A 17,570-nucleotide genomic window follows, 5' to 3' on the forward strand; every position below is an offset into this window, starting at 1 on the left:
TAAGACTTGCATACACTAACCGCTGATTTAGACCAAATGACCACAGCTTATCTTCAAAGTTTAGGAGAGGTCATGCCAGATTTCATTTCTGAAGGTTTTAGAGTATCTAGTTCTGTTTGTCTGTAGGCTGTATAATTACAAATTATGATTTTTTGGTGGCTTTTTTTGACTATTAATACCATTTCTCATCACATACTCTGCTCATCCATACCTGCTCTCCTCCCAGTCTCGAGACTTCTTTGTTTCATTTGGTTTGATGCAACGGATGTAATGGGGTGTACACTTCATCAGGGTCCCAACAAGGTCATTTGCTTGTTTCTGTAAAATTGAGGGAAAACAATAGGATCTGAGCTGAACAGGGTAAATCCTGTGAGAGAATTCTCAGAATTATCAACCATCTACTGATGATTCAAGTTGACAGGATCCAGTTGACTTTGGTCTTTCTCCAGAACAACCAAAATGTCTTGGGATACTATGTAGCTCATGAAAAATGTATGAGTAAATAGAAGGCACTGCTATCTCCAGCTATATGATACATTTAAACTATTATATAAAAGATACGGAGTGACAAGGAATGCATCAGGTGAATTTCACGGGTGAAGTATGAGGAAAGAGGTTGATAAAATATCGATTTCCAAAGTCTGCAAGTGTGTAATGTAAGTGTGTATTTTACAAAGAGGCTCGAAAAAGATGCTTGCCTTTTAACAGTTGCTGCCTTATTCAATGCACATTACGGTCAGTAGAAAGCCTTCTGTTGACTTCAGTAGGCTTGGATCAGGCCCCACTGCATTTCTGCACTATAAAGAGACCAGCTATCTCTAGTTAATTGTAGGACATCAAGTGGCTGAGTGAAGGGGCTCATTCATTGTGCACATGCAAGTACTATTATCATGATCATCAATTGCTTGTTTGGAAAATTCACTGCTGTAAAATGCAGCTGAATAAAAACATCTAAGGAACAGTGATGCTGGGCAAACATGATTATAACAGCTGAAACAATGCATCACTTTGCAATCAAGATACTCCTGATGTCTATCTTTAAAAGTGTATGGAGAGGGAAAACCAGCAGAGACTACTTTTTTTCTTCTTATTTAAGTATCCACACACCCCCATATATGCACACACTTAACACAGCAAAACTAGACATACTTTGATTTTACTGCCTGCAGTGGTAGGACGGCCCTTCTTGTCCACTTGAAGGTTTTCAGGAAACAGAGCCTTTATAAAAGGCCTAGGAAAGAATTAATAATAGTGTTGGCTCAGAAAGACAATTCAATGCACGAATGTCAAGGAATATGCTGTAGTTGTTGATAGTTGAGAGCAGAATATAAATAGCTATTTCTATTAATCTGGACTTATATCAAATCTATTTTAAAATTAATATTTTCCATGAGCTGGATTCCTCATAGAAATTCCTTGCTACTTTAGTGAGCCTCGGAAGACATGATACCAGACTTCTAGACTCAAAGAAACATGTACTTCTTAAAAACTAAGCATCATTTAATTAAAATACACAACAAAAAAATGATATTTTATCTGTTAAAACAGTGCCTGTTCTGAAAGAATGCCAAATTACCGATAGCCTTGTTTGAGGCCAAGACAAATGGCTGTCGTTAATAATTTGGTTCTGACACTGCAGCACCTTATTTATTCAGATTTGCAGCAAAGGAAGGTCAATATAATGCAAGTGATACTGTTCTACTGCAGTGATGTTTTAGTTCCATTTTTATACAAAGAAGTTCACAAGTTGTGAAGTAGAGAAGGCAAGCCCTCTGCATCCATCTGAACGAACACATTATTCCTAGCTTTAAGCAAGTTTTGCTTACGTACACATCACTGCTCTGCATGAGTTCAATCAAGTCCATGAAAAGAACATCCCGATTTCTCTCGCAGAATCCATCCATATCATAAGATACCTGGGCCAAGGTGGAAATCGATTGTTTGTGGTAAGTTGAGAACCCAATAATTAAAGAAAATTTAAATTCTGTCCTCATCAGTAGCTGTTCTGCACTTTTTCGTTAGTCTGGTATAACTTAAAGATACAATGATCGCTAAATCCTGGCATATATTAGTTAACTCTTTCACAACAAACATAAAGGAATTTCATCCATATATTTAAATCCAGTGACAAAGAGCTCTGTTATAGAGCTAGTGAATGGAATACAACACAAGTGAATATAATACTGAATTTTACTCCAGAAAAAGTTTTGCATAGTAAGGGTTTACTGTTATTAACTATAACTGCAGGAAATCATGAATAGTCTGAGACATATACCCAAAGAAGATATACCAATAAAACTGGGAAAATAGTGTATCATCACCTAAGTATCACTTTTACATCTGAAATTCTTTAAATTTACTGCTACAATAACCAGCAATTTAGAGTAAAATTAATAAAAGACTACGGGCATTTATTTATTACATTTAAATTTAATATTAAGTTCTGGTTAGTATCTTAGATAGCAGCAAGGCCCAGATGCATCTCTCCTAAGTAAGGGACATATGTTAGGGCATATATGTTCCAAGCTCCCTACATGGTGAAAGGATGAGACTGTCTCCTGAGATAATCTTGCTATTTAAAATCAAAACTGCCCTCTACAGGGCTTCCCCCTTCCTTTCATTACTGTTTTTTTCTTTCTAAATTCATTACGCAGAATTCAGTGATGACTTTTAACATCACCTTTCCAGCATAATGATGAATGATAAATCCCTGGTTCCAGCTGTTGAAATGTTCATGAGTCCCGATCTGCATCTGAAGTTTTTGAAGCAGTGTTTGGTCAGCTCCTTCTCCCACTGCATGCATTGTGGCGCACACATCATCTAAAATGCTCATAATCCCTGGGGGATTCTAATGCATTAGAGAAGAATAACAAAAACAGCAAAAGAAGTGAGGAAAAAATTATCATTAAGCCAGTTTTTTCCCCCTCAAACAGAAAATTACCTTTGCTACAAAAACACAAGAGCAAAGTCACAGCAGGAAGAATTCCCCCCCAATCAGTAGAGTTCACAGTAGAGATCAATTTGTAAACAAGCAGATAGTTTAAGGCAAGATGCCAGTTAGTGTAATCATAGCGACAGTGGGAAATGATGGGGAAAACAATGACTGCTATTTAAACAAAACCAAAACAAAAACCCCAAAACACCTAACATTTTTTAGTTTTTAATTCTTTCACAAAGCAATCTTCATTCTCATTCCACCAAAAAATAAACACATCTGAGGGTGAGTATTTAAACCTCACATGCTGTAGTTTGACAAATTTAGAGCTAAATATCTAAGATTGTGACAGAAATCCTATCGTCTTCCTAGTTATCCTGATACAGATAGAGATGGGCAAAAACTGTTGTGCATTTAAGCACAAGTCACTATAGTACTTGAACCACTGTTAAAATTATCTGGCTTATATGAGAACAAAGAATTAGCTGAAAAACAACCTACTTCTGTCCTAACAGACAACTCAACATTTATTATCACACCAAATCAGAACATAGAGAAACTTTTTCATAAAGCAGACTTTAAACTGCAAAACATGCTGTGGAGCAAAGACACAAAATTTCTTTCATCTACAACGCTTCCTAATACTTCCTCTTCACTTGTTTCTGCTTCATTTGTGACAGTACCTCAAAGGAAGCTGGTATTGTAGCCTCCCCAAACTGAAATACATCTCCCAGGGACACTTTCTTGATGTACAGTAAATACGTCATGAAGTTCATGACAAATTTAGGTGGAAAAAAAATTGTAATTTCCATGATTGTATTTTCTAGTCACAGATCAATCATACTATCTTATGGTTCTCTTTTTGGTTGATATCTTAGATAACATGTATCTTGGATGCCATAGATCTTCAAGGTCTTTTAAGACATCTTATGTAAGAGTTATATATAGGCTTAGTATGACTCAGTAACTGAACAACAGTATTTGCATTTCTCCTATGAACATTCTTGACAGCAAAGCAGTTGCCCAAATATTTTATAGAAAAATCTTGTTGTTTTTTTCCATCTGTTTGTTCTAAATACTTACCACTTTGTTCTCTATAAGGTCACACACTATTTTGTTGTTAAAGTAATCTATTGGTGTCCACCTAATTCCTTCTTGCACATATTCTTCCTGTTAAGTAAAAAGAAAGATGCGAATATTCCTTTGCACCATGGATGTAGCACTAGGTTTACAATGCACTACATATACACAAACTCTGCACTACTCATGTTCAGAAAGACTTGTCAAATGTATGATTGGGGGAGGTGGGAGAAATGACCCTAGTGATAGTTAAATCCAGCTCTCTGCTGCTTAAGAGATGAAACCAAATTCTTCTCTGTTCTCCCCACGCACTTCTGTCATTCATAGCCTGTGAGAAGTTACTGAGAAGAGCAGGAATATTTCATCAGTCCATTTACTGTCACAGCACTTGGCAAAGAGTAACAAAGTGACTTTTATGGCATCTTGACTGCACCTAAGCAACCATATCCTGATCTATTTTGAAAATTAAGATTGTGACAGGCATATCAAGGATCAGACCCACAAACCAACACATTTAGAAATGCACAGGAAATAGAGACACAGCTCTACTTTTTATTTCTGTATGCAATTACTGTAACCATAAAGACATCTTGAGATTGACTGGGGAAAAAATTCATACTGAAATTTGATTAAATTGACCCACTCGGTTGCATACGTGAGTTCGGCTAGACACTTAGTGAGTCATCTGTGTGCTCAACTGCAATGATCAGTTACTTTTACACAAAGGCAATTGTGTATGTGCACTCTTGAAAACATTGTCCTAAAGTTGGTGCCAGGCCTGAGCTCATACTGTACACAGTGCTTCTGTCTCAGCTGCATTCTGTCTGCTCTCCCATGCAGAAGCTCACATTCATGTAAAGTGAGATTCTGCAGTAAGACTGTGAGCAGAGAACCACAAATACTTCCAGAAATATTTTTGCATTTGTCTCAGTAATCTATTTTATTCATCTCTATATTTAAAAAAAAAAAAAAAGGGGGTGTGGAGGAAATGTAGAAAAGTATTCCAATTTAACTGTGCGTCACGTCCAATGAAAGCACAGGGATGGAACCAAGCTGCAGTTTTCCATTTGTGCCAATGAGTCAGAATATGCAGCAAGTCTGGGCAGAGTCGCGTGACTGTATGAGTACACTGTTTGATGGACCCACTTATGTACCACTGTACCAGAGAATAAATGTATGTAGCTGATGTGGTTTTACTGTTTTAAGGTTAGCCAACAACAAAGGTTATTTGTTCTTTTTTGTCTTGCTTAACAAGGCAAATTTTATCATTCGCAGATGATGAAACCTCTATTTTGAAACTGAAATAGCAATAGCTCATTTATGAATTAAAAAAATAATAAATGTCTGGTTACCTGTTCTGCCTTCAGTGTCAGTTCAATAAATATCTGCTGTAGTTTTTCATTAACGAAGTTGATGCAGAACTGTTCAAAACCGTTTTTCTATAGAAAAGGAACAATTTAAAAATTAGTCTCATGCTCTATATACAACAATTCTTAGTTCTTACGCTGGCAATAAGCTTCAAAGAAACGCTGTCAATGATGGATGGATTGCTGACTTTATAGACATACTGTGTAATCTCAGATCTTTGTTTAAGATCAATGACCTAGTTTCTTTGAAGTTTCTTCAATACTTTGTGTTTATTAAGTGAGACATTACCAGGGAGAACTCAATGTCCAAGAAGCTGGGTTGAGGATTTTTTTTGCTTTTATTCTGGCCATGGGATTCGGGTTTTTTTTCCTGTTTTGGACTTCTTCCCCTCTAAATAACAAAAAACTCTCCCAGGTCAGATGAGCTCAAACCCTGAGTATTACATTGCCTTACCTGGAATATTTCAAAGCCATAAATATCGAGGACACCAATGTTATATTCTTCATGGTCCTTCTCCATAGCTTTATTAATAGACTATTAAAACAGATACAAAATGTAAAACAAAGCATAGTCTATACATTTAAAAGATATATTCACATCCTTAAATCTTAATGTAAAATATTTGGTTTCTTCAAAAAGAACATATTTGAATGGAATACAAATATATGTAATAGGGTATTTTACTTTCATTTTTTAATAAAGTGTTATTAACAGCTAGGAAATGAACAGCATACTATCCTGTTTTCCAGGTTAGTAAGCCTTTGGATCTACTGTTTGTAAAAAAATGGTGTAACTGGCTCAGTTAAAGAAAAGAAGCCAACAAATAAAGAACAGCTTTAAGTCTGATATTTGATGCATTTTGCAGATGGTGCCATGAACCTTTTCACCTATTCCTGTATTCCCCTACTTTGCAGTGTCAGTGGGAACTACAGAGCGGTCATTATGAAGGAGACTTGCGAGGCACCAGCAGTGCCACCACAGAGGAGACTTCTGCTCCATCTAGCCAGCATCTGTGGCCAAAGGTAAGGTTTCTACCCCACCAATCCAGCTGAGGGTCTCATTCTGAACGGAGTACTTCAGCATGGAGAATGGAATTTGACCATGTGCTCAAATGCCACAACATTGGGATGTTAAAGGGGTTCTTGGCAGGAGGGTGGGGTAAAAGAGCAGGGGACCATAACCCACTAATTCTGCTCATCTGAAAATGCTCAACTATGTAGGAGGAAACAAGACTCAGAGAAGTATGGATGCTGACAGGAAGGAGATGCCAGAATATCACATTGGGCAGTTGTGGCAGGAGACTGAGCAAATACAGTGCTGAAAGCACAGCTCATTTGCTTCAAAGAAGGTGTTGCATTTGTCATATGATCAGTACCTTCTATTTGCTGTCTGTGGTCATGTGCTCAGTGCTGCTGCTAAGGTTTAGGCATACTGGGTAGAGAAAGACGGACAAGGAACTGCAAAGAACATTCCTAGTGTACTTGTTTTGATACTTCAGTAGAATCAAGCAAATCCAACTTACATCCACCAAGTAATCAAATACACGAGAATGAAGGGCCTTGGCCAGTGCATCCCTGGTGTAGCAGGCTTGTTCCACGTTTAGCGTTACATTAATGGACTCAGATTTGCCTCCCCACTTGCTGTCCATCTGTCTGCTGGTCAGTTTTTCCTTTAGGCGGTCCTGGTTAATTCCCAGGAGAAAAGCAGGGAAAGCTAAAACTGCAAGAAAGATCAGGGTCGCAGGATTATGACTTACAGACTGAACCAATACAGAATGAAGGAAAAAAATTAGCTTTATCTCTAATAACAATCAGCAGGAATAAACCTCATGGGGCATGCAGCTTAAAAAGATGAGAGATTTATTTCTTTAGAAGTTCCCTGAACTCCCCAAGGACATTTTCAACTCTTTATTTTACTTCAAGGCGGTTTATCTTAATTGAAATCCATGTAAGTAGCTATTGCTGTACCTTCAGTCCTTCAAGCATGTAAGCTGGCTTAGGTCATAATTTTGAACTACATGGTTTAAACAAATCACTCTTGGAAGAGATGGAAATAAAACATAGAGCTAACACATTAAATAAAATTTACACCATTGAAAATACTTTGTAAAAACATGAAATGTTTAAAATATAATATTCTTTCCCTTTCTTCTTCTTAGTTAGGATATTGCAAAAAGTTTTCAACTGCCTTGCCATTTATTTGGTTTTAGGTTTTTTTGGTACCTTACTCTGGAAGTACTTTGCAAATTCTGGCTTCCCTTATTTAAAAGTAAAGTAGAAAAATACATCTGTACAGTAAACAGCCAAAAATCTAGTATTCTTTGCATTCTTAGCACATGGTACAGATGTTAGCTGCAGGTGTCGCACACCTTAAGGAATGGAAAAAGAGAAACGGCTTGAAAGCATAGGGAAATAGCTCCCAAGGGCTGCTCTTGGAGTTGATACTGCACGTCTGCTAAATCACATAATCCTCTAACAGTTTCCTCCATGTTCCATTGCTTTCAGATCTACTTTACTCGTGTGAGGAGGTAAGGCAGCAGCCACTTGTGCTTTACACATCTGTAACGTCACACCATGACTTTGCTAAACCCTTCAGTACATTAATCCAAAACTATTTTTAAAAGTGCAAATAACCACCAGCTTTCTGAAATCTGATTTACTGCCATCAGCAAGCTGATTAAATTTACCCTAGGGTACTAGGAACTAGACAACTAATGAAGTTGAGTCACTGGCAACATCTCTGGTAACCTACTGAGAACTCAGGTTGAAGAGCACATGAAAAGGTCAAACGTCATATGCTTTAAAATGGAAAAGAAAGTAGGTAATTACAGACCAAATATGCTCACGTATACCATAAAGACACCAGAATAAGTATTTAGCCAATACTATTGTAAAAATTTATGAAGATAATATGATGGTAGGAACCACCATGCATACCTCAGAAACTCTTCCTTCACAGTGCTAAGGATTTACCGTAAAGGAAGAATAACTGGGCATGACTTGATATTCTTAAGATGCCTAACTATCTTCCCTCGTTAGGGACCACAGAGTTACCATCTAGAGATTACTATAAAGCAGGATATGCATGTAACTGAAAAAAAGATCCTCAAAGAGTAATCAATGGCATTCTGTGGAGTAATTTTAAATACAATCTGCGAAGAAAACCTGAAGACTAGGTTCACTTCATCGGTTTTCAGAAAAATCTTTCAATACAATGCAAGTGTAAAGAAGGATGGTTTAAATTGTTTTCCACACCCAGGAGAGAACAAGTAGTATGTGGCATGATTTACAACATAGAAGATTCAGATGAAATAACAAGAACGTTTTCTCCAACCATTAACATAATCAAGCACTGTAACAGATAGTTGAGTAATCACTTGCAATTTTAAAGAAGTATTTGCCTAAATGTCTGTCAAGACTAGTCTGCATAGATTTGATTCTGACTCAGAGTAAGAGACTAGAGTTTTTCATGTCTTGAAGAATGGCCTTTGCATATTTTTCTGCAATTGGCTATGTAAGAACAACACTATTGACCAAATTCTTAAACTTTTTATTTTTTCAGACTCACACAAAGCGTGACTCATCAGTGGTCTTTCATTGTGTTTTATCCTTCATGGCTACCCAGGCTATAACCACTTTACTATTTAGTTGGCCAGGACAAACACTGAACTGAGGGCAGGGATTAATGGAAAGAGAAATGAACTCAACTTTCAACTTCATAATGCGGAAATTGTACTAGACATTGCTATTTCTTCTCTGGCTGCTTTAAAATGCAGTATGTTTATGAATAAGTTCTCTGTTTGTTCTATCTGCTAATTTTTTCAATGTATTATTCACACACAACGTCTGTATTTGTATCCCAGTGAGCAAGAGAAATATGGTGTACACTGCTCATCACAGAAATACATTCACATTTACCCACCTATTTTGAACTCATGCCCTTTCAGTTTGTTACTTTTTGATGCAACACACTCTGCATCTCTCTCGTCTGGCTATTACATGTCTGGATTTCATTGAAAAATTCACTACTGTGATTTAAAACACAGTAGCTCACTTGGAATTGTAAGGCATATAAAAAAATCCTACGCTTTTCTTTAGGCTCACTTACTAGTCTCTCAAATTAAGAAATTATGGTTAAAAATTAGTAATTTTTATTTCCCAATGTCTTGAAACAAATACCAGGAGACTACTAATACAGTTGAGTGGAAAGCTGACTGTACAAGATACTTTATTCATATTTAACTTACCTAAAACTAAACAAATGTAGTTTTCCTAAACATAAGGACCATAATGAAATAAGAGTTAAGAGAACAGATGGGTATGTATAAGCCACTACATATGTTGTGGTTATCCACTCTGCCCTTAAAACTATCAAGGTAGTATAAAATCAACATTAGATGCAAGGTATAAATCATGACAAAAGTATTTAAAACTCAAGATCCATTAATCTTTCAACATCTTGCTGACGTGGGCCTAGCTGATCTAAAACAGCAGCAAGAGGTGAAGGATGCAAGGAGAGTGCATTGTGGATAAGGAAATACGGAGGAAATAGTTACACAGTAGATGTACCTAATAATGAGGTATGGGTTGAGAAATCTGAGACAGGGGACATAACTGTAGTATGTAAATTCTGAATTTCTGTTTTCAAGGTACCTCTTCTGGATGCATGTACATTATATATGTCTGAGTGCTGACTGTCTACCTGAGACTGGGGATACTCCACAAGCTGGTAGCTGCTTTCACAGGCAACAAGGTCAAACAAAGCACGTAAGAAACAGGTGTTTTTATGAATGCATACTGATGCATTGAAAGGTGCAGAGTTCAAGTTTGCTTGAAAGCATATCTTACAATTTCTATTACTTCACACTCAACACTGGAAAAGGATTTCTTAAATTCAAAATGCAAAATTGCACTCCTGTTAAGTCAGTGGCATTTTGTACAAGACAAAACAGGGGCCTCAGTACCACTGGTTTTGGAACAGTATCTAAATTAGCAGCCTCACACTGTAAGAAATGATGCGCTGCGTTTGGATAAGCAGCTCACCTCATCCCTTCTGGGTTTCAGCCCATTGCTAATTCTATAACAGTTTCCAGAGGTACTTACACTCCTCACTCTCCACTCCTGCATAGTTGCCAACTTCTTTGAAGCTGATGTTTCCCAAATGCAGTATTCCTGCCACTATCTGAAGCACCAATGCCTGTTCCTCTGCAAAGATCCCAATCACACTCATTGCATGCTGGGAAGAAAAAAAAATTGAATCAGTCAAAGAATCTGTTCAATGACTTTTGTCATAGAAGACCTTTTAAAATTTTGATGTTAAAAATTTGGGTTTTTCAAAACAGTTCAAACACCTCAGGCAATCAAATTTCATTACAGCCTGCACTGAAGTTTCAAAAAGTACCAGATGCCCTACTTCAGCATTTTTGTATTTTTTTAAATTAAATACAAGAGTATCTACACCATTTGGAAGATGTGTTAGAAAAATTAATTCTGTAAAAATTAAAGTTACTAGAAAACAAGCACCTGCTGTTAGATGTCACACTAAAAATAAAACGTTTCATTGCAAAAAGGGAAACAATGAACTTAGAGACAATGAATTTATTCCTTCTACAGAGACAGTTTATCCACTAAGACCAAGAAATGTGAAGCCGTACCGAATGACTCTAAAAAGCAGCACAATCTCTCTCTGGCTTAGACTCTGAATTTCAGCCACTTACTAAAAAACAATCCACAACAACATTGGGTTTTGGAATCTAGAGTACATGGTAACTTACAGAGTGTCTTCTCAACTGACTTTTTCTAAAATACCAAGTTAGCTAGAATGCAACAGTAACGATTTTTTTCTTTAGGCCTTTAAATGTGCTACATATTTAAATAAGAAGGTGTGTTAATATGCTTATTTTAAATAGTAAACTTCTAGTAACAGGAGACCAGCAAGTTGAGATGACTTGCATAAAGGTCACACAATGAACTGGCAACAGCACTGGGTAAAGATCCCTGATCTATGCTTTCTAAGTCCCTTTCTCCAGCCTTTCAGCTGTACTGTTTTAAACAGGCATCGAAGATGTGTCATGACTAAGAATTCAGCTAAAACAGGGCACTCTTTCCTATTTGCTTCTAATGGAAGTTCCTCACTGTGTTTGCATTTTCCATTTTTCATACTGCAGACTACCTGCACTCAATTGAATTTCATTAAATTTGCACCGTTCTGAAAATGAACAAACAGAAAACAAAACGCCTTTCTATAAAAAGTATCTTCTCAGGATTGTTAGGCTGCAACATAGGACCTCTTCAGGGTAATGTACCTCCTCCTCAGAGTGAAATACAAGTAAGACAGGTTACGTCTACATTAATTTCTCATTCCCACATTAATACATCAATGTCTTTGCTACAAAAGGACGGTGAAATGAACTTATATCCACCACTATGCAAATCACAGAGTAAAAAACTCACCAGTGTTTCTTGGAAATCCGATTTGTCATTGATGTCATCGACTTTGTAGGACCCAGAAAGACTCAGATAGTAATAGTAGTCCATACTGGTAATGCCAAGACTGCTTTTTTGTTCTGAGGATGCCCCTTCAATTAGCTGCAAAATAAAAATCCCCAAATTAGGTATCATACAAAGATCTCCAGCAGAGATGAGGCAGGTTGGAAACAGGTGACTGAGCCTGAAATTACTGGGAAATATGTGGCTAGTGCTGTGCCAGGTATGTATCCTTCCTATGTTTTGCTAATTATTTAACTCCCCCCAAAATTCTCATTCCCATGAATGGTTTACTTCTAACCTCCACATCTAGTAAAAAGCAAAAACTGTGACTAATTTGAATGCCTTCCATTATCTTTACCTCAAAAATACAAGGCAAAGCAGGTTTTCCAATCTGCACTGTATTATCTAAATCCTCAGGAGCAATGTCTTTTCCATGCCTACCCAAAAGTAGGCAAAGTTGGAAGAACATAGTAAGAAAGCATTATTTGTGACTCTAACTGTGAGGCCAAGTATCCTTTATTGCCCATTATGGCATACGTTCAGGAAGTTTTGAACCGCTCCAATATTACGTTGATCTGAAGCACGGTTCAAGTCGCACCTCTCTTCTTTATTCTTGGCCCTGTTGGCCTAAATGATGCAGAGTCGTTAAAAAAGGTTTCTGTGTTCTCTGTGATGCCAGAGGAGAGGCTCCTCAAACCTATGTAAAGTCTACACAGTTGTGCACAGACAGGGCTGTAATAGGAAGGAATGAACAAACTAACCTCAGAAGAGAATAGTCAAAATCACAGAATCACTAGGTTGGAAAGGACCTTCAAGATCATCAAGTCCAACCATTAATCCAGCGCCACCATGTTCCCTAAACCACGTCCTGAAGCGCCACATCCACACGTTTTTTGAACACTTCCAGAGATGGCGACTCCACCACCTCCCTGGGCAGCCTGTTCCAATGTCTTTTAACTCCTGTGCCAAAAAGCCTCTCCAAGCCACAGAAGAAAACCAGCAGGGCAGTGCAAATTGCTCATATACCTCGGAAGAGGACAATGCACAGCTCCTGGAGCAATTTCAGGTCCAACTTTCCATCCTGGCAACTGCACTTCAACTTTATGTGAAGTGCTTACAGTCGCTTGCAATGCACTGTCTTTAGTTTTGTAGAGCTTGATCAATGGCACTTCAGCAGATAAGGAACTTGCATGTCAAGCACCAGTGAAGGCCAGAAAAGCCTTCTGAAACACAAAAAAGCAGTGATGCTTGGAGGATTCAACAAACAGATACTATCCTAAGTGTCCTAGAAAACTTATCTGAGAATTAAATCTCTTTTTCACAGCTGTGCTATGGAATTCCAAAGCAGAAGGTATAATTATACAGGCCAGTTTAAAAAGAAATCTGTTGGGAAGTTCTCATTTTCTATTACATTCTACCGGACTTTTCCATATGGGAGTTCACACAGAGTTTCTGAGCAAGGCCTTTGAAATATCGAAGTACTTCTGTTCTGGAGCTGAAAGGCAGCTAGGTAGGTCTCTGTCAGATGGTGTCTCAGCATGCTATCAAACTTCCCAGTGATATCCAGATTACCTTCTTCAGTATGCATTTAGTAATCTCGCTGTGTTGAGAATGACTTTTCAATCAAAAGGAAAAACTGGTACTAGTTATTTTAAATAACTTGGAAAGGACCTATACACTTCTGACCTGGTAAAAAATGTGAAAACTCCTCTCTCCAGGATTCCTCATTACAACTCGAGATTTTTCCAGTAGGAAGTTGGAAATTTTCCCTCCATCCGGTTCTCCACCTGGGCTAAACTGGATTTCAAAGTATTTCCCCTGCAATAAAGAATTAAAGCTGTTAAATGATTAGTAAATACAAATCTAAAATCATGCACTTGTACCATACCTCAAGGAAGACTACTAGGATATTTAATCTTTATGGATGCAGTGACACAGCTGCCTCAAGGTACAACCTAGGCTTAGCTTCTTGAACTATCACGTATTTTTGCTTCTTTCTGCATTTGCACAGCGCTGACTCAGGGTAAGTCATGTGTTAATGCGAATGTAGAGAGGAAGCGAGTGGCTTCTTTTCACTGCTGAGACTCTTGCTTAGTATAAAGTAAACCTTTACACAGGAAGCAAATTTAACAGATTTATGACCAATGGCAAACATAGCGTTCTGCTTGGAAGCAAGGTAAAGCAATTATCTTTTTCTTTCAGGGAGATATTAATTGCTTTAACACCCACGTTGGCTGAGAAACAAATCTCAAATTTGTAAAGCCTACGTATAACTTTTAAAAACAGAACCTACAGTATGTTATCTATTGAGCATTCATTTCACAATATTATCTTGAGCATTTTCCAATGATGGGCTGAAAAGAATTCCTGCCTACTTTCTGTACTTATTAGTAAAGGCATTTCCCATCAAACAACCCTAAGGATGGTTTAATCTATTTTAAAAAAAGCCATCGTGGTTTTTTTTTTTTTTTTTTTAAAAAAAACAGGTATTACCACGTGTATTTTACTGATCTAGAAAACTGGTCAGTTTGTTGCTGGGAAGTTATTCGCTTGCAGACCCAATATTTTATAAGTAAGTTGTGACTAGCACATATTTTAAGAGAAACAAATGCTCAACCTATACATTATGAAACAGAGGCCTCGCAACGTACACTTTTTGTTTTAACACATACTTTATATTTTATTTAGATTTACCTCATTTGTAGTCAATTTATATCATACTCCTGAATACTGTCTCTGTCACAGCACAGAAGGTGTAAGAATAAAGTAATCTCGAAGGTAGAGGGACTTACAAATCTGCTGGAGTTGTTGTTCCGTACAGTTTTTGCATTCCCAAAGGCCTCCAATAAAGGGTTGGACTGGAGAATAATATCTTTAACATGCTAAAAATTTAGGAAACAAGACAAATAGACATTTTTAAAAGTTCTTACAATTTTTCTAGAAAATCATCAAAATTATGTATTAAAAAGGCAAGAAAGCCTGTATCTGTAAGAAATCGTCTTGATCAGATAAGGAATAAAATCTAGTAGTCTTTTTCTTCAGAGTTTCTAGTTGCTATTTTTTGAAGAAAATCCTACAAAATTGAACAAAATGCCTGAGGCTAAAACCTGTTCCTTCTGTTCACTGTTCTGCTAAGCAATACAGCCAATAAAACTGATCTGTTTTTTTAATCACCTTGAATTTAAACAATTTCCTTTTTACGCATGAGCATTTAAATCTTTTGGGGCATCTGGAACCACAACCAATGAAGTCAGAGCAGCATGAAATTTAGGAATCTGCAAGTGCTTCAGCAACCTGTTTCAGGATCAAGAACGCTGCTATCTAGTTGTCTTAGAATGGAATAAAGCATGTTACTATTGTCTCTTTATCTAATCCTAGGAGTCTCAAGTATGGACAAGACATTGGCTTTGGAACAAACCCAGTGCACACTGGGTTGTGAAGAGAAGACTGAATTTTATTACAAAATAAATGCTTAAGGTAACTTACCAACTTCATCAACTGTTACTCTGTAATCACTAAGAGTATTTTTTAATTTTGTTCAAAAAGCTGGAATAATTTAAATAAAACAAAGTATTTACTTATAAGTATGATTATATTTATTCCAAAAATAACACAATGCATACTTTCTCTGGATCATTCTCTTGGTTACAGAATTATTCTCTGCAATGCTCCCAGTATCACTGTTGCACAAAACTAAGCAGAAAGAACATACTCAACATCAGAGACCGCAATAAAGCAAAAAACAACAGTAAGCACTCAAAAAGAGTGGACTGGTAAAAGCAGCCACTACCTACCTACCACCGCCTGTCAGTCAATGAATTACATTGTAACGGCATTAAGGGAATTTTTACGGCTAATTCACTCAATTAGCTTTAGTGAATAGGTTTCAATAGAGCAGATATTGATAGTATAGTTATTAACAAAAGCAACTAGTTGTTGTTTCAGCTAGCTTTCAGATACTCTGATTTTGACTAGATAGCCTCATAAGACAAGGTGACGTTCCTGCTGCTGGCGCTCTGACGTATTTTTATGAGAATCAATGGAAGTAACAAAAACCCAAAACGCCAGTTCGGTTTTCAATAGAATGCCAACACAGGAGGAAAAAAAACCCACACATCTTCTAAAAGGAGACTGGTAGTTGTTCTTAATCTGGTTAAGATCAAAGTACCTTTTTACCCCTTAATAAAAAAGAAACGCTTGTAGACATAATTCAGCACGAGACCCACAAAACTTTTAGCAGAGATGATTCTGGGTCTGTGTATTTCCCTCACATGGCTCCCATCACGCAGGCAGCCCAGCAATCTGCAAGCAAGCAGTTTACTGTCCACTTCAGTTGTGTGTCTGCTGTTGAGGGAATGTATGTATTTCTAGCTGCTCACCCACAACCTTCTTCGGCAGGGCATCTCTGGGCTGCCACTGTCTGCCAAGACATACCTTTGTCATTCTACCTCTGAAGTAAATCTTTAGACTATGCTTATGCTTCAGTATTGCGCTGTTATCAGCTTACCTGTACTTTAGGGCCACCTCCTGAAATTTTTGAGATATAACTCATGATGTATTTAGCAGCTACAGTCTTTCCAGCACCACTTTCCCCACTACAAAAAAAGGAACATAAAAACGTACCTGTTAAGTTTTTAAGTAACCCTAGAATGGAGTCATTTAAGGTTTATTTTGTTCAACCAAGACTAGGTATCTTAACAACGAATAATAATAAATACACACCATATTTACATTGGGTAAGCCGGTATTATAGAGACTGTGATATAGTATTGTAGCATGGTACTTGGATATGTTTGTGAATAAATAAATTTTGCTAATCTTGCACAGACAACCAGAACCTCTGTAGGACTTCTAAGTCAGAAAACTATGTAAACTGAGAAATACACTTAAACCAAAATGCTCAAAAGAGAACAAGTGTGTTAAGAACTCAATTCACATCTGAATTTAGTGGGATTTCAGATCTTAACAAAAACTTGTTTGAAAATCCAAGCTTGGAGTGCCATGCCAGACACCTACTTCAGCTCAGGATTCTTTTGTTTTAGGTGTTCCTGAATGAAATAATGAGATATTATTAATCACATCCTGAATGACGGAAGAACTACCTTCCTGTTCCTATGCCTCTTGACTCAGGGTACAAGAAATCTTAATATTCCATACTAGCTTTCACAATTCCTTCCTTCCTTTATAATATTTCACTTCAATGGTGAATAACATTTACAACATCAGTAGAGTTGCGTTCTCACAATTAGTAAGCTTCTCAAGAGGGAAAGAAGATTGGCATGCCAGACAGTCCAATCTCACACTTTATTTCATACCTTAAAGTTAACACCATTTCAACAAAATTCCCCCAGACTTACATAAATTTTGGTGAAAGTCTGCTTTGACCTTAATGAATTTACCCTGACCTGGACAACTAATACAGAAAAACCAACACACAGATGTTGGTTCAATGTCAAAAGATACCTGAAATATTTTTCTTTTTGTGTGAAAATCTGTGCTGTCTTTAAGCTCCTGCATAATTTTAGTGAATGTTGTTGACTCTTCTATCCTGCGCCTACTTGTCCATGGATATGGACCAAATACACATCTTTTCCTGCACAAATTTTAGCTACGTTTGCCAGAGAAACATCAGCATGTCCTGCACAGGAAAAGGACTTGCTGAGAATGTCAACTCACAGCTCCTTATCAGTGTGAGTAAT

General features: G+C 37.2%; 1 protein-coding gene across 1 annotated transcript in view; it reads right to left on the reverse strand.

The window, feature by feature from the left end:
- The window catches only part of MYO1E (myosin IE), a gene marked incomplete at both ends in the record, with an annotated part of 91,813 nt that overhangs the window by 27,382 nt on the left and 46,861 nt on the right, over positions 1 to 17,570 (reverse strand). Inside the window, 13 exons of the mRNA XM_082005415.1 lie at positions 212 to 318; positions 1,150 to 1,231; positions 1,831 to 1,916; positions 2,681 to 2,848; positions 4,019 to 4,105; positions 5,368 to 5,454; positions 5,837 to 5,917; positions 6,906 to 7,102; positions 10,486 to 10,618; positions 11,836 to 11,970; positions 13,558 to 13,689; positions 14,664 to 14,753; positions 16,379 to 16,466. Coding sequence (XP_081861541.1) covers positions 212 to 318; positions 1,150 to 1,231; positions 1,831 to 1,916; positions 2,681 to 2,848; positions 4,019 to 4,105; positions 5,368 to 5,454; positions 5,837 to 5,917; positions 6,906 to 7,102; positions 10,486 to 10,618; positions 11,836 to 11,970; positions 13,558 to 13,689; positions 14,664 to 14,753; positions 16,379 to 16,466 — 1,473 coding nt within the window. The remainder of the gene's footprint in view (positions 1 to 211; positions 319 to 1,149; positions 1,232 to 1,830; positions 1,917 to 2,680; positions 2,849 to 4,018; positions 4,106 to 5,367; positions 5,455 to 5,836; positions 5,918 to 6,905; positions 7,103 to 10,485; positions 10,619 to 11,835; positions 11,971 to 13,557; positions 13,690 to 14,663; positions 14,754 to 16,378; positions 16,467 to 17,570) is intronic.

The sequence above is a fragment of the Phaethon aethereus genome, assembly GCF_964289735.1.
Source record: "Phaethon aethereus genome assembly, chromosome: 12".
Taxonomy (NCBI): Eukaryota; Metazoa; Chordata; class Aves; order Phaethontiformes; family Phaethontidae; genus Phaethon; species Phaethon aethereus.